Source organism: Aythya fuligula, chromosome 20, assembly GCF_009819795.1.
Source record: "Aythya fuligula isolate bAytFul2 chromosome 20, bAytFul2.pri, whole genome shotgun sequence".
In the NCBI taxonomy this organism is placed as follows: domain Eukaryota; kingdom Metazoa; phylum Chordata; class Aves; order Anseriformes; family Anatidae; genus Aythya; species Aythya fuligula.
The window spans coordinates 10205497-10226755 of NC_045578.1; the positions used below are offsets into that span (position 1 = coordinate 10205497).

Below are 21259 nucleotides of genomic sequence, written 5' to 3' on the forward strand. Positions count from 1 at the left end.
GCCTAATTCAATTATCTACACACCAGAAGCTTTCTCTCACTTCTCTGTCTCCTCTCACCCTCCAGTAAAGTGAGATGACAAAAAGGGCTACATTTAGTTTTATCATACTTGACTACACTTGAGCTCAGATTTCATGTAACCCTTGAATACAACATCAGAGCACTTACCAAGGTGTACCAGATACCTTGCATTTATTTTGATTGAAATAAAACAAAACCAAACATTTAATAGTCAGCTTTAATAAAATCGAAGCTAGAACTAAAGCTGGTCCAGCTTTTGAAATGTTGATCTCTAAAACACAGTTTGAAATGTAATACATATGAATGGCAAACTGTTTGGCAAATAAGTGAGCTAAGAGCTTTAAGCTAACAAGATTTTATCCTGTCAAATTTAAAAAATGGAAAATAACCATGACGTTGACCATCTTTAAATAAAAACATAACATTTCTAATTCTCCAAGAAAGAGGACAGAATGTTGTAAAACAGAAGACCTGATTAAACAAACGTGTTAAAAGTGATCACAGCAGTAAACTCACGTGGAAAAGTTCAAAGCAAAATCACAGCTGTTACTTTTAGCATAGAGCAGGAGGCCCTGACATTATTCAAGCAGGCATTCAGAGCAAAATTATGCAGGATTGGTCTTAGAATTAGTGTACAGAGTGTTAGCGTTCAAGCAGCGTCTTATTAAGTTCTGTCAAATGTTTCGTTTGCTCACCACACTCTTCAACTGCTATGTTTTGGTCTGAAGCCTTGTGCGCCTCTGCAGCTGTGGTACCACTTTCGTGTCCACCTACAACATCCCAGTCATTGATGCCTAGACTGGGGCGAACTTGTCTCGCAGCTGAGGCTTTGTGCCCAACTTCAGATGTTTTAAGTTTGGTTTGCTCTTGTTCAGATTCATTTGAGCCATTATCTAAGACTTTCTCCAAGGAAGAGCCTGAATAAACAGCAGGAGGAATTATTTATATTTTGTTATTAATCACCCAGACTGTAATTCCACACCTTCAGACAAAAGTATTATTGGTACCACTGACAAATGCTGAAGAAAACCTGCTCCATCTCAGAACAATAGCACCAACCCTGTTCAAACACTTTTATGGTCTGATTCTGCTTTTCACTTACCATGTATACACAACAAATTCAACTAACAAGAAGCAATGAGTTGGGAATAGATTAAACTATTTTCTGTATTAGGAATACTGTTGCATAATCATCTGTGCATTGGTAGCAAAAGCACGATTTAAGGCTCAGGTCCAATATTTACATAAGCAAAATTCTTCACATTAATCTTACCAACATCCACTTAGCCTCCAGGAGAGGAAGCACATAAGTGTTCCACATCAGCGTAAGTTATTTTTTATACCACCATTTCAACTCTTCTACTACATGTACTTAAGATGACGTTAGTACACAAGACTTAATTCACTTAAGATCAGACAGATGCATATTTAGCCATCTTCAGATCCACCCAGGACTTGCTTTTACAGTGCAGTTCTAAGGGAAGCAAGAAGGGGACTCGAATCATCTTTCCCTGTGGATCAGCAGGTTTCTACTTAATTGACTGTATATATATCTTTCAGAAAGACAAAAAAAAAAAAAAAAAAAAACTCAAAGGCTCTCCATAGCTCTATGACAGAAGTTGATATTAAAAAAAAAAAAAAAATACTTCAGAGTTACCTGTTTTATGGATATTGGGTGAAGATGCAGAGGTAGGAAAATAAGGAACCTGCCCAATTGTACCATGCAGGATGGATAACACTGGAGTCTGGGCTGGAGGGAGAGGCTGACCCACAGCCTTTTCTGAAAGCAGTTGCCCAACCTCAGTACCAGAATGGAAAGGCTGAAAAGGCTGAGAGGCAGGCTGAGGCACCAGTTTGGGGATTTCAACAGGCCCTTGTATAAAATCACTAAATTCTTCATCATCGAGAAAAGCAGAGTGGGAAACAGATACAGCAGAATGGGATGATGTGGGATGATCTGTAAAATGCAATGAACACAACGCAAAGTGATGAGGAAGAAGGTTTTTAAGTGGAAAGGTAGGAAAAATAGCAAATACTAGCTAATCGCAACAAATGGGTGAGAAGAAATGGCAACTTGACAGAGATGAGAACAGAGGTTACTGTCAGCATAAACACATGAGGTAAAACTGAGCAGCCACTTCCAACCATGCATCTTCTCTCCCAGACTTTTAAAATGTAAATACTTTGATTGAAGCTTGATTCTTAACACTGGCTATCAAAGTATTCTATTTGTTTTAAACAGACGGGGTCAGAATAAATCAAGAGGTGATATTTCAAATTGGACATCCTCAGAAATTCAAAATGCATTATGAGACAAAAGAAATGTATATTCATTTAGACAGTTTTCTGCTCAATCCCTTCCTTATTTACCCATGTTAGCAGAACTGATATAGGGTGGGCAAATCAACAAACCATGGGAAAATGTCAGAAAACACTTGTAACTTCAGAATTATCAAAGAGTAAATCCACAGCAGAGAAAGATATTACATGGGACAAAACTTATCTAGATGAGCTTCATTTCAGGCATAGAGCAAGCTATATTATAACCCTCAGGAAATCTTTAGTAAATAATTATTAAGAAGTACTAATACCAAAGAGGTATTATTGTACTAATACAAAGAGAGAATACCAAAGGCTTCGGTTTGACCATACCAAGGCAATGGTACAGAAGTACTATTGCAGTACTTTGAAGCTTTTATACAATGTTTTGATCATTCTTAACACTTATATGGCATTTCTCAGCTTCAAAAGCACTCTGCAAAACATTAATTAATGCTTTGAAGAGAAAAGAACTCAATTATATCAGTTATAATGGAAAGATAAAGAAAGTTACTATCACTGGCCTGAACATCCATTACCAATTCCCGTGATATTTCACATTAATCATTTCATATTACACTCTCTTTTGAAGATTATCAACTCTTCTAATAAAAGCTGAAATCTAATATTTTACCCTGATAACCTGAGTGAGTAAGCAGTTGCTAGGATGACACATTATTTTACAAAACATTAATTCATTCACTTTACACCACCAAATTAATACTTCTTCCAATTAGTTCCTCCTGCTGAGGATTTCAAATATGAGTTTTATTTTCAGCTGGAAGACAGGAAAAATGACAAACCTGGCTTTTTTGGGTGTGATGCTGGTGTTGGGTGCATCTTAGCATCTCTAGAAAAACCATCTAAATTTCCTTTAATGGCTTCCAGTGCATCATCCCTGCTTTTTTCACCTGCCTGAAACACGACAGAACATGTTTTGAAAAATTCAGAGCAGAACTCAGTTTTCTTTCAATGTCCACACTTGTTCAATACAAAATCTAGCAATGCCTGCTGTTAGATTAAAGTTTTCCTCCTCCCGCAACACCTACTTGAAGCATATTAACATCAGCTCCCATATTTAGAAAGCATGTATTTTGCAGACTACACAATAACAGCACTGCTCAGTTTTAGACCTGTGCTTTATGTACAGGAGCAATACAGAAACCTCACTTGACTATTTGGAGTCTTGCAGATACGAGTCTTTAAGCTCACTGGAAGTGTTCAAAACTTTGGACAAAGCTAACAAACAAGCCACCAAACACTGTTTTAGAAGCCTCAGTCTTCCAAACGTTACATGCAAGGTTGGTTTAAATTTATTTTTTCAAACGTTGATTTCATTTTCAACGCCAGCTTTTGTTTACAGTATACAAAGAGCAAAAAGGACTGAATACTCCAGATGCTTTCAAAGATCTAATCTGATGTCTCATGCAAGTTCCCCACTTGCTTGCTTGCCAGCCAAAAAAGAGCGCCCCATAAAAGCCATTAAAAAAATAAAACTGAAGAAATGAACATTGCAGTTATTATTTAGGCCATACCTTAGGTTTCACACTGCTCAGGAGCCGCAACTTTTGCTTCTGCTCTTCAAACTGGCGCCGCTTTCGTTCTTCTTCTAAGAACTTCTGCTGATGCTCAAACCTCTTTCTGAAGCAAAATATTAAGAAAAAAAGATCAAAAAATAATTTCATTACAATTTTCAAGTCAACCTTCTGCTCAGTTTTTCTACTTCTGTCTCAAATTCAGACGGCTTGGTGCACACATTTCCAGTTATCCTCTGAATTGTACGACAGCCAAAAATATTCTATACCCCTAAATTGACTTTTTTACTAGAGAAGCTATCATTAATATTTTTGCTGTGTGGACTATACTTCCAGACTATATCTACCTCTTAAAAAAAGAATTTCCCAAGAGTAAATAAAGTCTCACTTACTGCTGTTCTTCTGCAAACTGCTTCTGCATGTCAGGGGTGTACTGCGGGGCTGCTGGACGCATTCCCAGGAAAGAAGCCTGGCCCATGTAAGGCATTCCAGCTGCCGGCATCGGACCCAAGGGCATGCCCCCCTGCAACAAAAGACATATTACAGCTCCTACATCTTTTTTTTTTTTCTTGCTCACAAATAAAGGCAAACCACTGACAAATGCACCGTGTCAGATTATGAACTAGCTAGGTCTCCTAAAATTAAGAGCATTAGGAGTGCTGGATGAGCAGCCTCTGAGCACAAATTGTCACTGAACAAAGCGATGGTCACTCAGTAGATGGCACTCTTCCCTCTCAATAATGATTACAGTTCTTAAAGGATTTTAGACAGTGCGATGGCCTGCTGGTCAAATGTAAAAAGCAAGACTTCAGATCCACACAATCTACCTCAAAGGAAGGAACATTACAGGCATTCTACACACGTGCTTTTTATTTAAAAACACGTGGTTTTTTGTTTGTTTGGTTTTTTACGGGTTTACTTTTATTTATTTATTAAGTTTTGTTTCCTGCTCTCAGTGATTGCACAATACTCCTTGAATTCCATGCTAAAGGTGCGCACTCCTAACCAGTAACAGATGCTGGCAAGACCTGGTCTGGTCACTTTGCAAACAAAGCTTATCCAGGGAACCAACTGAGGGAGAAAGCATACAGCAATAGCCAAGAAGAAACTTGTCTGAATAAACTGCATGCATAAGAGAAATATTTGCTGATATATAGTTATAGCAACAAGGCTTGCCTAGTATAGAAGGAGCCAGAAATTAAGTTATTTCTATTACGAGTCATTTTGTGTTTGGTATCAGACCATGTAGGAAGAGAATAAAGGCTATTATTTTTAGACCAGCTCTCATAAAACCATCTTCCCACTATAAGCTTTACAAAATTAATGTAATAAACTCCAGGTGGGGGTGGGAAGGGAGGGGAGCATAAGGAGATGGCAAGATGCAATATATTCTGGTTGTCACAGCAATTTGGTTACAAAGCCACACCAATACATTAAATTTCAGCAAAGTGCAAATTCGCACATAAGAACAGATGGTACTAAACAGAAAACAAATTATTAAAAAAATAGAAAATATTGTACTAGCTACTCATGCTTTGTTCTTATTCCCCAATTAGTAACAATAAAGAAAATGTTGCTTTAAGCAAGAAAAAAAAAGTAACATGGGAGCTAGGAAAAATGGGAAAACTGGTGTGAGAAAATACAGCACATTTATGAGGCCCTTTGTTCCCTATAACAAGGTATTTTAAAATAAATTTTATGAATTGCCACTTACATTTAAAATATATATTTCTATTAACTACAGCATTTGAATTACAAAAGGCTAAAAAATAATTCAGTGAGTTGGTCATGACTGGACTGCACACACAGTCACTTCATAACAGTTTGCAAGGGGCTCAGTTAAAATCCTGCACAAAATGTCACCTTAGCAGTAAGTACGTGAAACCAAAGCAAAAGAAAAAGCACAAAGTAAAATTAAAAAGGCAGAAGGGACGTGCTGTGGGAGCTTTGAATTATAGTTATTTAACAACCCAATAGTATTGCTAACCACACTTTGGAGTAGGTGGCACCTGATAGCTTTTCAAGATCTTGCTGATGTTTTTTTCCCTTTCCTGTTCAGAAACCATGCTTCTCTTATCACACTTTGATGTCATAACACGTATAATGAAATGAAAGTTCAGATTCTGACAACTTTGAGTGGACTACAACAGTCAAGACACGTTAAGTTTAGCTGATGCCATCCTTGCATTTCTCTCCACTCTACAACAGTGAGTAAAGTTTGCCAAACTTCCCCACTCTCCCTACCCAAATCCCAATGAAACCTGGAGAATTCATTAAATACCAGAAATATCTTCAAAGAGAATAATTTCAAATATGACGTCCCACTACGAACTAACACCCACGCTCCAGCTTCCAGCCAAGTTCTCCCCTCTCATCTCCCTGCAGTTGTGAGAGGGAGACAGCGCCAGTTGCCACCTTTCAGTCGTGCAAAGCACCTCATCTCAGTCGTGTTTCACTGCCACACACCTGCATGGCCATAGGTCCGGGAGGCATCTGAGACCCGTAATTCATTCCCATCATGCCTGGCATGTTGGACTGCATGACAGGAACCATTGGAAATCCTTGCTGTTGCATAGGAATCATCCCTGTAATAAAACATTACACAAAGTAAGCACCTAGTTAGTGTCAAAGCTCTGCATTTTGTTTAGTGTATAAACTGAACCACCACAGCAAAGCAACTGCAAACAAATCTCAGGCTTGCTGGAACAATTCAGAAATAAAAAACAGGCTGCACTGCAGGCAGCCACAGGATTTTCTTAAGCTAGATACTGGTCAGCCTAAGGGAAGAAATGTTTTGGGGTTTGTCAGTAATTTGTCATTTTTTGTCAAATGACAAATTGTCATTTGTCAGTAAAGGATAAATTTAAACGAAATTGGACAAATCAAGATGGATTTTATTAATTTGCTGAATAAAGACAAACTGATTATGTTTCAGAATCTTCGTATCTCATTTTGCTACCTTGGGAGTCCTGCACTAAGAAGAAGCAGACACTTGCTACCAGCACCCCCTGAGACGATTAGAACTGAGCATCCCATGCAAAAGCACTCCAGGAGGGCCACAACGAACTCAGAAGTAACTCATAAATCAGTTCCTGACCCTTTTAATATGACAACGGCCACTTCCCCTTCAAGTTCCCCTGTATTTTCCATTAATTAAACAAACAGCTCTGCAACGTGAATGAGAACAAAGGCAATTCAAGGTTGTGGCTCTCCTATTGTATTAATACTTTCACACAGGTTGTGACTCTTGTCCTGGGGTCTTGCTGAGCTTTGTAAATATTTACCAGGCCTTGCAACACCCACACAGTATGGGTATACACAGCTGGTGGGTGAAGCAGAAAGAGGTTAAACGCCACACTCAAAATAATAAGAATAAAAAAAAATCGTTAAGGCCAATTCAGGTTCAAACAAACCAGGGATGTAGTTTTTCTGGATCTTTAACCTTGCACTCTGGTAACACTACTACTTTGACGTTGCACAGAAAGTTTTATAAATAGAGTTGTAAGATTCAACTTCCCAGTATTGAACTGAAGGGGAAAAAAAACAGCTAAGGAGTTCACTTCATAATCCCTCTTCTGAGCAACATCATTAAGTAGAAGTTCCTTGAAGTTGGTTAATGTATCTAAACAAAGTAATGAACTCAGTGCTCACAACTTTAAGTTCACACATACCTTGAGGGGGGCCCAAGCCACCTGCGACAGGAAACATGAAGCTGGAAGAGGAGGAAAAAAATGGTACATGAAAGTCTGTGATTTGAGCGCAAATATAAATGAACGAAAAATTTACCTCGACCTGCACGTCAACACCACCAGCCTAAATCTCCCCCATTCTGGTCAGCACATCCATCTGCTGCTGCTGGTCTCACAGATGAGATGCCCGCTAAATTACACAAAAGCACCCCTGCCGGAGGTCCCCTGAAACCACCCAGGCTGCAGAGCGATGGAGGATAAGATTTTATCCTCCATAACAGCACTAAGATGGTTTTGACTCATCCACATCACCCACAGGAGAGCTCTCAGCACCTACGCAGGTTGGGAAGAGGTCAGTTTGTTAATTTGGGCTAGGCCTTGGAGCACTGCAGAATGAATAAGCATCTCCTGGTGGAAGCATCTGATTCAGCAAGACCATTAACCGCACCAGCAAGCAGCCCTCAGCTCCTCAGTAACAATTTCCTGCAGAGAAATAAACCGCCCGTGAGACCCTACCATGTTCCTGCCTCCGAAATAGGTGCAGCACAATGTAACGTAGCTCCTACTTTCTCTAATTTACAAGTAAAACGGTGATATGGGAAAAAATATTCATTCCAGTATCAAGCTCCAAGCACACCTGCGGGAAGAACTGTTAAAAATTCAACCAAAAATATAATGGCAAACTTCAGTTCTCGCTTTCATATGGAAGCACGTGCTGTGCGGCCAGACTGGAAAAGGAGGGACCTGGCTTCGAAGGCTCCCTTGCAAGTGATTCAGAAGCATAGGTCAGCAATAATTTACCAAATGGGAACTTCAGCCAGTGTCCCAGCCAGCTATTACATCAAAACACCATGCAGAGACAAACGCTTTTATCGATATTCGATAGCCCTCAGCACGACGGTGGGTTTAAAAGAAACTGCCTGAGAGTAAAGGAAGGATAGCCACCATAACTGACTGCAGCCAGTTTTGCAAAACCTGCAGGAAATCAGAAAGCCAATCGGATTTGTCTTTATGAAAGAGCTGTGCAATATAAATACAAAGACAAAATAAGGAATTTAGCTCGTGGTTAAACATGTGATTTAATTGCAGCCACTCGCTACACAGACAGCGGGGTACGTGGTCACCACGACAACCCCTATTACTCCTCATCTCATCCTCTAACTTGGAACCTTCGTCATGCTTTGGCTTTTCCTTTACCCTAATCACCACGCTCCGTTTTAATTTCTCCTTCCACAGCTAACATACGCTTATGTCTTCGAGCAGGTCCAGGTCTTATCGCCCTTAATCACGACAATTTTAGGTTCTTCTGCTTGAAACGCTGGGCAGACATACACGGCCTCCCCTCAAAACAAATGATGGGATCATTGGGATTGGATTCAATTCACTTTAAACCGCGACCAAATTCTACTCAATTCACTGGTGTTCAGGTCGCTCGTTTTGATCTGCTCCCCAGAGTACAAGCACTAGCATTATGAAGACAAACAGTTTACTAAAACTCACAGCGGGATCCAGGACTGAACTCCTATATTGCTCAGGAAAACACTTTTCTCCATCGAAGGGCTGAAGCCCAGTGAATTAACTGGATTTTGCCTGCACTGGTTTTCAGTCATGGAAATAGTCTTGTGTGTGTCCTGACAACCCCAGAGCGCCATCTGGGCCATAGAGCCTCTTAAAATGCAGGTAATGTCAGACGTGTAAAGCTCCTGTCATACGCCAGATCTGCAAGTACAGTAATTTTAGGCTTCTTTAAGAAATACCTTTCTTTGTCTCTTCCGAATTATAAACTATTTAACTTTAATTTTGAAAAGCTTACAAGTATCAAAAAATGTTCTTCACTTTTTGTTGCCCCTTCTTGTTGAGGAACCTGGTCAAGGAAGAGTTCTTCCAAATTAGTAAACACAACACAAACTGAACAAGCATGGCAAGATACCCCTGCTTGTTGGAAGCAAATAAGGTACAGAGCATTAAATATTTATCCCTTTCTACTGAGCTCCTGATTTATTTATAAGTCTCAGTTAAAAAAAAAAAAAAAGACAAAAACCAATCAAACAAAAAACCTTGCAGCTAATTAGAGGGCACTGGAAGAAGAGGTAGTTAACAGAAGTGGCAAAGCAAGCTCCTTTAGCACAGTTCTCCCCATGTGCAGCCAGGATTCGTCTCAGGTCTAGAGATCGTCCACATGCAAATGTACATAATCCCTACCAAGTTTTTAAACACAAAAAACAGCAGCTTTATTTCTAAACTAATTTTGGGGGATGCAAAAGAAAAAGTATATCCACACATCTGGTTAAAGCAGCTGATTAGCATCGCTAAAAAAGAAAGCTAACTCTCAGACATTTCTTAGATAAAACTGAAGCACTGCAGAAAGCCACAGAACTTGATAAACTATACTGATAAAAGTAGCAGCAGCAGCAGCTTTCTTCTGAAGAAGGCATTTGAATTCCAGGTGCCTCAAAATAACAACACTGACAGGAATGAAGAATAAGGAGATGACATGACAACAGAGCAGTCTTTAAAGGAAAAAAAAGGGGGGGAGCATGCTGAAATAGGTCCATAAGGACCAGTACAGCACTTAGGGCCTGAAGAGCACTCGCAGCTGGTTGCCAGCACGCTCCAGAATTACCAAATGCACTTTCTAGACCGAAGGAAACCTTCGTGACCCCAGTTGTTTAAAATAGCACACTTGATAGTAGTGAACTGGTCTATTTTAATAGGGGTTTTTATTCCTTGTTATTTCCAAAGGGGATTTAACTGCAGCTGCAGGCTTCGCTGTTGTTCTCAGAAGTGGAAGCTCTCCACCGGCTAGGTTGATGCAACTAGATGCAATACTTTAGGTCACTCAGTACAAAAACGTAACACACGTCATATAGTCTGCACGAAACAGAATCAGCACAAGGAAAGTGAAGCAACTACACTAGAACAGAGCTCTTAAAGCAGCGATATAAACCCGTAAATTCTTATCGGGTAATGATCTTGAATATCAAAACCAAAAATCAGGTTCAGTCAAAACGCAGGAGCGCAGGGAGGAGCGACTCCCCTTCTGTATTCATACCGCACTTACAAAGCTCCAAACTACGCACATCATTCTGTCTACAACTGGATTTTCAAACCCTCTCGCTCCCAATGAGTGAAGCCTCAGCCTACCAACACACTGCACACCAAGTGTCTTTTTCACTGTATTTCCACCCAGAAACCCACAGGAATGAAAGCGAAACAAGCAAAGAAACCCCAGCACACCAAACAAATCTCTGCCTGCAGACTTCTTCCTCCAAGAAACCAGAACAGGAGCAAGGGGAAACAATGACTCCACACTGCTTTTATTCCTCTAAGCCTACAGTGGCTTGACGTTTTTGCTACTTTCTTACTCGCTAAACAGACAGTGTTGCTCTGAGAGGTTACACGGTTTGTCCAGCCCCTCACAAGAAGTGTTGCAGAGTTATAGGTACAGGGAAATACCAAGATAGCCGCCTGCTCCTTCCAAAATACAGAGATAAAGCACATAAATAAATACCCACAGTGGTGGTCCCAGAGCCCTGGGGGCACAGGGCAGACCCCAGAAGCCCTCACACGCCGCAGGCACCAGGCAGCCGGGGTGACCCAACCCGCCCAAATTGCCTTTGTGAGAGACGAATTCACCCAACCGCCCTCAAAGTAGGACAAGGGATAAACAGCACGCAGGAGCCTGTGTTCAATATATATATACGTGCATCACCAAGTCTTCAAAGACAGCAAAACGCAGGGCTCCCTCCCTTCCCCAAACCCACCGCCACACAATAAAACCTCCCCCTTATTGCTGCTTCTTCCTCCTGACACCATTCCCGGCTCCCCCACCGCCCCCATCACCAACCCCCCTCCTTTCCAGGTACCCCAGACCGCCGCTGAGGTACCTGAGGGGGCTCCGGGGACCCGCCTCCCCCACCACCTCCCTCCTCCTCCTCACCTTCATCCCCCTCCTCCTCCTCCTCCTCCTCCTCCCTCCCTCCCCGCAGCCCCTCTCCCGTCTCAGCCCGGCCCCGCCGAGCACCGACCTGGCTCCCCCCGCTCCTCCCGGCGCCCCGCCGCCCCCCGGCGCCCCTCCGCCTCCACCGCCGCCTCCTCCCCCAGCGCCGGGCCCTGCCCGCAGCGCCATCTTCCCGCTCCGGCCCCGCTCCCAGCTGGGCCCCGGTGCTGGCGGCGGCGGCTTCCGGGGCCGGGCCCCAGCCTCAGCCCGCCCTCGGCCCGCAGCGGGGCGGAGGAGGAGGATGAGGAGGAGCCGGGGATGAAGGGCCGGGCCCCGGGAAGCCCCCGCTGGGTGCCCGCCCTCGCTGGGGTTTGGTGTGGGGTTGGGGTCCGGCCTCGCCTTCTTGCTCCGTTGTCTCGCCGCACGGGAAGGGGCAGCCCTCGCTCTTTTCTTCGTTTTAAAACGCCCGAGGTGTTTTCATAGCTCCTCGCCTGCCATCTGTGCTGCTGGCAGGAGCGGCGGCGGCACCGGCGAAACGCTGCTGCCAGGGGAAAGGGGTGAAAGGCAGCACCAGTGCTTCCATGAAAACAAAGCAGTGCCAGCCTTCCCCTCACACCCCAGCAGCACCCAGGGAGGCCAGCTCCAGCTGGCTTCCCCAGCTGCCATCGCAATGTTCCCCTACCAGCACTGCTTTTTCTATTTAATGCAGTCAAAAGCAGGCTTGTGCCAACCGGCCCTGGGGAGGGCAGTGGAAAAGTTACTTTATTACCTTGTAACTGCGCCAGCCAAAATCCTCAGAAGTATTGGAAAATAAAAGCCTGCTTGCTGGGGTGCTGCATGATTTACCAGCCAGTCACACAGCTGGGCAGAAGCAGCTCATCTCCCTTAATAAGTTCAGCCAAAGCTTGCTAAAATACATTACAAAGCAGGGAAGTCCTGGAGTTGTTCTTTATCCTCAGGCAAAGAAGCTATTCAGCACGACAGCTTTTCAGTACTTCACAGAGTAAATTCTAAGCAGCATAGTGCTTAAGCTTCAATATGCTACTGGTTAGGGTCAGAAAACACATTAAAATCAAACCCAGGCTGAGCAGAACATCTAGGTGAGAGCTGAAGCTTTCATTTCATAACCAAATCCCCCCAAAGAGTCATCATCTTTCTACACAACTGGAATTACATGGAGCTAGGCATGAAAAAGATGTTCATGAGCAAAAGCTGTTTTCCCTCTTCCCACCACTACTAGAATAAGCACATGCATTATATATGTTAGCAGTATCTTTTCAAGCAATTTCTTACTCAAATTGTAATATATATTCCACATCCCATCTATCATCATTACCTTGCAGCAAATGACTTGGTATTTATGAGAACATATGACTGAAGTTTTAGTAAGATACAAAGGCAAATTCATTCACAGATGGCAAAATGAAGGTGTTTCCTGTATAACCCAAATATAAGGTGCAATCCTGCAGACAAAGTGAAAGCAATTTAGCGTTTCTTATTAAACTTTAATGTATTTTAGCAAGCTTTGTCTGAATAAACAATTAAGAGTACTCTACTGTAAGTGATTTAAACAGAGCTGGGATCCATTTCCAAAATGGATTAAGTATGAGAAAACAAGACAATACTAACAGGACTGTTTGCTTAAAGAATTATAGTTGCAAAGGAGAAGCCATTCCTGCATTACTGGACTTCTGACACGACAAGGTGGATTAAGAACACAGATGAGGTAGGTGGAGCCTGACCTTTTTACACAGCAGAATGAGGAATAATGTATGCAGACGTGTCCCATCAAGGTTATATAAACAAGTCTCTGTATTAAAGTATTCAATTACCTTATTTATTCTGTTCTGAGGCTTAAATATGAAATAACACAAAGTTAGTTGGAGTTACAGGCACGTAAAAAACAAAGTCATTTTTTGCTTATTAGATATTTCAAAAGTAGTATGAACGGAGACTTTACTTCCACCTATATACATGGTGGTGTATTTTTTTTGTCTGTTTTATAAAAAAAAAAGTTCACTGTGTCTTCTGCAAATTTATTAGGGATCACCTGACCACAAAACTAACAGTATTTCCAACTAACAATGCAAAACTAAGTGACAGTAACGGATGTTATTTTTGAACTATCGTTCAGAAACATAAGGTATTTATGGCAAGACCACATTGTTCAGCTTCTATAAGAAGCATTCAGGAATCCTCTGCAGGCATTTCAGTGGATACTTTCTTGCACGTAAACATTTCTCTTCCCCTTTGCCATCACCTTCGTTCTTCTGTTCTTCAACATGGACTGGGGCATAAGTCCCAGCTCAGCTTTTTGAAGCAGTCTTTAACTTCCCAGCATCTGTAACTTGGTTAGCTTTCTTTTTTTCCTTAATGTTCTCCTTTGCAGTTCCCCTACAAGAAACACATTGGAGATTAAGACAGCTGAACATTGCATATGGAAAAAAAAGTACGTAGCGACATCCCAGACATCAGTCTTTTTATGTTTTACTGCAACTGAACATAAATCCTTCAGTTGCAAGTCTGCAGCACGCGTAATTGTGCTCTTCACAACCACTGTCCACCACACTGAACTGCTGCACCCCAGACAGCCTTATTCTGGGAGCTCTAGTCATTACAATTTAAGATCTATTTTTTGTATTAACAATTCATGCACTAAAAGAAAGCCAGCCCTTAGCCAGAAGAGGAGCAGGTAAGGTCTAGCATTCTGCTAGGACTGCTAGTCTGAAGTCTGGCTTTACAGCCAGTGCTTGAAACTCAGCTCGTTACAGAGCTGCCTGAAATGCTGCCGCCTCATGTGGCACCACATAAGGTGAACTGATGGCATTTATCCAAGCTCCAGTAAGCAGATACTGACACTAAAACTTCACCATCACTACAAGCATTGTGACTCAGTGGTGCGTTCAAACAAGATGTTGGTTACTGCGGAGGAAGCTCGCTTGCCTTTCCTGTAGAAAAGCCATCTTGAAAGGAGGAAAAAAAAAAAAAAAAAAAAAACCTTACTTTTTACTTTTCTTCTTTTTTAAGAAGCACTGAGGAGTGGTACAAATTGCTTCTCTCGTTAGTGGTTTCTTAATGAATTTCTTCTTTTCTTTGCTGAGAACAATATTTAGTGAAGAAGGATTAAGTGTCTTCAACAGACAAACATTAATATTCAAAGTAAATAAAACAGACAATGAAAACCTGTACTGGTTGTTAGGGATTTACAGGTCTGAAGGTATTGTCAGTGTTTATTCCAAGATCAGTTCAGCTACTTATCCATGACATTTACCATATCTTCATTGATCCATGACTTCATCTCCATGATATTCCAACTTTATTTTAAGACACAGGGTTTATGTTTATACACAGATTTCTAACTTTGAAAACTATTACAAGTTAATCAGTTCTGCACAAAAAAAACATTACAAAGCACTAATTATAAATCTATCTATATGCATACACCCCTACATTATTTTAAGGTAACTTTTTCAACGTGTCAGAAGTCTGATTCCTAACTGTGAGCCTAGGCAATCTGGGGAAAATTTCAGGGAGCTCATGCTTTTCCTGGAGTTAACTGCTTAAAACACCACCCCCATCTAAAATTCCTTTTGCAGGTGAACTGTACCTTTTGCAACCCTTTTATCCCAAGCACCCCTCATGCAAGCTTTTGAAATGGACAGCAAATCGTAAACTACTCAAATGAACGTACCTCTGAAGTTTGGGAAAATGTTTTATGTAGCCGGGCACAGGACAGCCAGCTCGCTGAATGACGTTAGCTATACTGGAAAGGAGAGGAAGGAAGAGATTAACTCTGGCAGTAAGTGATGGGAGAAGAGAGAAGAAGGTCCCATGGACCAGACAGAACCATACGGTTCAATAATACATTATACAAAACATAATGCGGATTTTTGCTGTATCATTTTCGATTTACCTTCGTAATAAAGGTTTATCATCTTCTGTAAAGAAAGTGACTGCTTTTCCTGTGTGCCCTGCTCTTCCTGTACGACCTGTCAAACACAAATTTAACAGAGTAGAAGAGATTTTACTTCAAATACCTTTCTTTATTCTATTCCTCTTCACAGCCCCAGCCTCCCAGCGTATGATGTTAATATACTAAGCATACTACAAAGCAGCTGATCCCCAAAGATCATTTCTACTGCACAAAAGCACATCTGAAAGAATCAAGTGTTCAAGGTTCATAGAAGCTTGAAAAAAAAGGAACTCAGTTTTACTGAAAGTTGAGGCCAGGTAAAACTAGCTCTAGTGAGCTAGTGCTATAGCAACAGAGTCTTGGTTCTACGATTTTCACTTTTGCACAGGAGAATCTCCATTAAAGATTTAAGAACTAAGAAAAAGGACACACTCTGTGAACAAGCACTCACCTATCCGATGGATGTACTCCACTGCACTCGTTGGCAAATCGTAATTAATGACCATATTTACTCCTTTGAAGTCAATCCCTCGAGCTAGTAAGGCTGTGCAGATGAGCACCCAGATCTTCCCAGATCTGAAACCGTGTACTACGTTATCTCTCTAAGAAAAGAAAAGAAACATACTTCGGAACTGTCTGATTAGAAGTCCAAGAAAGGAGATGAACTTATTTCCTAAAAGGTGTCATGTGAACAAGCAAAACCAAACCTCTCAACCAAAACCTGCAATAAATTACTGTCAAACTTACCTGCAGCAACATTAGAAAGAAAGGTTAAAAAACAGGTGTTGTCAAGTATTATAAAAAAATAAAAAGAAAAGAAATTATATCCTCCCACCTGTTGCTGAGTTTTGTCTGCATGGATGACATCCACATTGATGCCTTCATAAATCAGTTCATGGAAAAGCTCTTTAGCCCTCTCAATAGACTGCACAAAAACAAGGACTGGAGGAGAAAAACCCTGCAAAATAATAAGTTGTATAAGGTTCAAGTCCTTTTTCTACTGTTCTTGGTTGCAGACTGTGTCACTACAGACCTAGTTAGCCCCAGTATTTTACATCTTAGAGAATAACTATTTCTTTTCTAACCAGCAAAAATCTTTGGGAGTCAGATGTAAGCACGTTCAACCCCAGTACTTTTGAATCAGTCTTCACTTAATCATCAGGCTGCATTTTAATCCACAGAAACTTTTTTTTGTTCCCCTCCCTAGGTAAGCAATCCTACTCACTGCCAACTAATATTAAGCAGACCATTAATACAAAACGCTCCCAAGACTCAAACACATAAGCAAGAAGAGGGAACCCTCTCAGTTTTCACAGGGAGAGTAATTTCTATTCCTCTTATACAGTCTTGGACGCTCTTTAGCATATACCACATAGAAGCCTTTGACCTAGGGAATTACATGTTCCTGACAGACACATGGCTTGGTTCAGAACTACACAAGATGTGCTCGATCACTCCAAAATACCTTTTTAACAAGCTCTCTCATTGCCGTTAGTTTTCCTGTCTCAGATCCAACAAACAACAGCTCTTGTTCTACTGTCTCCGCTGCAGAGTTTCTGAAACCAGAAAACAAAATCATACACATGTATTTTACCTGGTGGGTGAGAAACACTACATGGCTTATTTCACCAGTACACACTCCCAAAGTTTATTTGATGACAAAAGAATGGGCAAACAACATTTTCCCTAGTGTGCGAGAGAGATCTATATGCGTAAACAAATCTTGAGACAAAGAGCCTGTAGTACTAAGGTTAACAACATACACCAAGCAGGCTGGTGAGGCGAAGAAAGGAAATAGGTCACCCAAGAAAGGAAAAAAGCATGAGAGAGACAGAGCACAACTGCACACCTACCTTGCTCCAACAGACACCAGAACAACACTGTCGAGGTGGAGTTTACACCACTCCTCCACATCCCGTGCAAAGGTTGCACTGAACAAGGCCCTTTTCACAACGTGGGACGTGCACGCCAGGAAGATAGAGGCCAGCTGGTCTCGGAATCCCGTCTTCCCATCTTCAAACAGTTTGTCGGACTCATCCACCACCAGCCACTCCACACTAGGAACAAAGAGGGTTTCTTTTCAGTAAGAGTCACTTGCAGAGAAGGCAAAAGTTCTAAACAGTCATCAAAGACACAAGAATTACGCACACATACACTTTTAAGTGGCAAAGCTAGCAGCAAAGCCGGATATGATAAAGATTCTCCCTACCTGGTCAAGTCTATTGCTGGAGGATCCTGTTTCAACAAATAAATGAGTCTGTTTGGAGTAGTAACTAGTATATCTAAAGGGAAAAAAATAAATAAAAAAACAACCAAAGCATTAGATGAGACATGGACTTTAAACAGAATGTTAAGAAACATTTTCCAACCTAATCTGACAGAGGTTTGTTGGTTTGGGGTTAGGACAAGGCACTTCATTGTTGCAGTTCATTTGGGGGAGTATTTAAGCAGCAAAAGATACTGCAAAGAAGTCGTGGATTTTTCTCTCACCTCAAGACTTTATGTAAATGGTTCTTAAAATCCATCAGGAATAGTTTAGATACAAAATTCATTCTACTGTGCTCTCCTTCAGAGCCCTATATTCTGTGATGTTTGCCATTTATTAAGCCTACAACTTGGCAAAGTTCTACTGTCAGGCTCACTTCCTATTTCTTCCATGAAATCTACCTTTTTTTTTTTTTTTTTTTAAAGCATTGAGCAATGATTACATGACTTGGGTGGTATTAACCAATCTCCTCACAACCACACAACCCAGAAAAGTCAGGGACATTTCTTAAGTTTTCAGAACGCATTTCAGTAGGGAAAACAATTACCAAATTTCTTAGATGACTTGGGCCCAAACTTCTTCGCTGCTTCAACTGCCTTCTGGATCATGTGTATCCTGAAGCCTGTCCCCTCAGCCAACTTCACCAGCTCCCGATGTGTCTGAGAAGACAGCAACACAGACTACATTTACAGATGCTGATCAGCTTTGTTTGAAACCAGGAAAAAAAAAACTAACAGGCATTCCTGAAGGAACAGTTTCAAACGACACCCAGATTTCAGCATTAGAGAGAGCTGTCCAGTCTTCTTAGCATAATAAACGTACAAGTACATAAATACGACAACCCTTTCCCCACAGCACACACCTGGCTAGCAAGTTCTCGGGTAGGCGCTATGATCAGAGCTCTGAATCCTTTGTTCATAGGTTGTTTCAGGTGCGTTAAGAGAGGAATACAAAATGCCAGTGTTTTTCCAGACCCGGTAGGAGCAGAAGCTAGGAGTTCCCGCCCCTACAAGAGAAAAGGGCATTATTTTACTAGAAGAAAAACAAACATAAAACCAAAAAAAAAAAGTCACATGCATGTAAAGATTAATGCTACAAACCAACCCCAAATACCTTAGTAAAAGCACAGATAAAAAAAGTCTTATAACAAGGGCATTTTGAACCATGGTGCACTGGATGTCTCTTAACGACACGCGATACCAGAAGGCTTACATGAAGCATGACGGGAATGGCCTGCATCTGGATTGGTGTTGGGACCTGGAAGCCAGCAGCTCGGACGTTCTCCATGATTTTGGGGTGGATTTTGTACTCCTTCTGGAGTTGTTCAAACGTGGCAATTGGGTCAGGAAGATCTGTACCTTGAACATTAATCTTGTGTTGATTTCTGAAGCGGTTTATCTGAAAGGCAGGAGGCAAACTCTTTCTTTTCACAGCATAAAACTAAATACATACGGATTAATCTTCTGATTATTTTCCCAGACTCAGTCACCCTCCTCCCAAGGGGAACTGCCAGAAGTGAGCACCAACTTCAGATGAAACACCCACAGAAAGCAGATAATCAGTGGCTACGTTAGAATGCTGGGGTCCTACCTTTTCTCTTCTCAAGCGCTCAAGCTTTTCTGCGGTAGGTTTTTTGTCTTTCGTGCCTTTGATTTTTGCTTCCAGCGAGGACATCCACATTATTCCATTATTTTCTGACAGCTCTGGAATTGACGCTGCTTCTAAAGGTTTGAAGAAACAAACTTTCTATTAGTGAAATCTAGTAAAAAAAAATACATGGTAAAAAAGGACAACTCAAAACCATTTTTGTCTCATTCGCACCTTAGTTAAAGGACAGTAATCACATCCCCACAGCTTAATATTGTAACACGGCCCAAACGATTATCAGCTCTGATACAACACAGCTGAAGTACCCTGAAGTCCCTTTTTTTTTTTTCCAGAGTAAAGTGACTTACAGCATCTGCAGATTTAAAGTAAACTCAAACAAGAAGCACAAACTCTGTCAAGGCACTCCACCGCATGTATGCATACACAAATACCTTGCATCTTTTTCCTTTTTCTCTTCCCTCTTCCATTTTCTGCCGTTCTTTTTCTCTTCCCCGGCACCTCCTCGCCTTTCTCCCCTGCTCCATCCTCCTCCTGCAACCCTCCTCGCTCCGCAGACCCCTGAGGGGCTCCCTCCTTGCTCCCGAAGAAGTCGAGGCCCCCCTGCGAGCCGCCGCCGCCGCCGCCCCCCTTTATGACCTGCGGGCAGCAGAGGGGAAAACGCTGACGGGGCGCCCAGCGCCGCCAGGCCGCGGCGGGACCGGGCCCTGCCGCGGGGCCGGGCCGGGCCGGGAGCGGCCCCAGGGCCCGGCCCCAACCCCCCGAGGCTCCCCCGGGGGTTCCCCCGCCGAGCCCCGCACCCCGAAGCGCCTCGCGTCGCGCCCGAAGCGCCGCACATCGAAACGGGCCCCGGCGCCCAGGCGGCGAAACAGCTCCTGCGCCTCCATGCTGCCGCCCGGCCGGAAGCACAAGGCACTTCCGGGGCGCGGGGCCCATAGCAACGGGCCCATAGCAACGGGCCCGGCCAGGCCCCGCCTGTTTTTTGTTTTCTTTTTTTGTTTTGTTTTGTTTTGTTTTCTTTTGTTTTGTTTTGTTTTTCTCCCATAATTCTAAGTGTGATCCAACCACGTGCACATTTTCCCTCAGTACTTACAAGCACGACACAGCTTTGGGTGGGAGGGGGGAATAAGGAAAACTGTGCGAAACCCATATATTTACTTCCTGGAGCAATTTCAAGCATCGCTCAAGGCTTCAGTCACCTGCGTGATACGTAAACGGATCAGAAATACCGAATCTGGTATATGAGCCGTAAAACTGTTCTACATCTTTATAGGCTCATCGCGGCATTTTGTGCTTTTGTGTATTCCTGATGGCAAGTTAATTACACTGACTGCTGCACCTATTTTAAAGGCACAGCTCATTTAAATGAAAGGACAAAAGCTTTTGTAAGAAGTTTTTGTTCGTGCGTGTCTGTGCTTTCATGATTTACAGTATCATTAGCTGGTCTCAAAGGGCTGACGGGGGAATCGCTCTTCTATCAATCACAGTGCCAGCAAGCACAGATTATCAGCTCCGCTGGGCACAAACACGCTGCCTCCCAGGGATGTAAACTTGGGCCCTAGGTATTTCTGAGGAGGAAAACCAGTGGTTTATTAACATGTTCTGACCTTTTCATTGTCAGGATTGTCCCTGGTTTTACATTCTCTTCATCAATTGACTGGGAAGTCCCTTTGTGATCTGCTACAAGTGGCTCTGCCTTGCTCTGTGAAAGTTTAAGAATGTTTCTCTTGGTCTGATTTAAATCCATTGCAGTCAAAAATATGGGGGGCTCAAATCTTCACTAGCCTCTTGATTTTAAGACCCATTTTAAGACCCACGCTGACAAAGATTTCTGTGTGCATTTGACATGAAGCACCTCAGGAGTTCCAGTGACAACTAAACTGAAGTCAGGCACATGCAGTTTATTTGTTTAATCCTTGATGTACACTGATGCAATACAGCTTCACATGCATGCAACTGTGCTTAAAGAAAT

At 42.2% G+C, this 21259-nt stretch overlaps 2 protein-coding genes across 9 annotated transcripts in view; both read right to left on the reverse strand.

Moving 5' to 3' along the window:
• The window catches only part of SYNRG (synergin gamma), a 40932-nt gene extending 29240 nt beyond the window's left edge, over positions 1-11692 (reverse strand). For 3 of the 8 annotated variants that reach the window (XR_004254100.1, XM_032201077.1, XM_032201081.1), the window contains exons 1-8: positions 11592-11607; positions 7546-7586; positions 6341-6459; positions 4267-4397; positions 3875-3980; positions 3143-3254; positions 1678-1977; positions 716-937 (exon numbers count right to left, since the gene is read on the reverse strand). Coding sequence is in view for 7 of the 8 variants with exons in the window: in XM_032201077.1 (XP_032056968.1) it covers positions 716-937; positions 1678-1977; positions 3143-3254; positions 3875-3980; positions 4267-4397; positions 6341-6459; positions 7546-7582 (1027 nt within the window). In the remaining variant the exon portion in view is untranslated. Of the gene's footprint in view, positions 1-715; positions 938-1677; positions 1978-3142; positions 3255-3874; positions 3981-4266; positions 4398-6340; positions 6460-7545; positions 7587-11591 lie in introns of all 8 variants that reach the window. The other 5 variants (XM_032201084.1, XM_032201083.1, XM_032201076.1 and 2 more) reach the window with 4 other exon arrangements.
• A 1295-nt stretch (positions 11693-12987) lies between these two features.
• On the reverse strand, positions 12988-20174 carry DDX52 (DExD-box helicase 52). The gene is made up of 15 exons (XM_032201176.1): positions 20088-20174; positions 19722-19926; positions 19273-19403; positions 18895-19080; positions 18545-18688; positions 18230-18341; positions 17626-17698; positions 17270-17473; positions 16882-16972; positions 16252-16374; positions 15868-16018; positions 15417-15492; positions 15195-15266; positions 14507-14599; positions 12988-13897 (listed from the first exon to the last, which is right to left on the reverse strand). Exons 1-15 carry the CDS (start codon positions 20172-20174, stop codon positions 13810-13812), a joined length of 1836 nt encoding a protein of 611 aa, XP_032057067.1. The 3' UTR covers positions 12988-13809.
• Positions 20175-21259: the final 1085 nt, after the last annotated feature.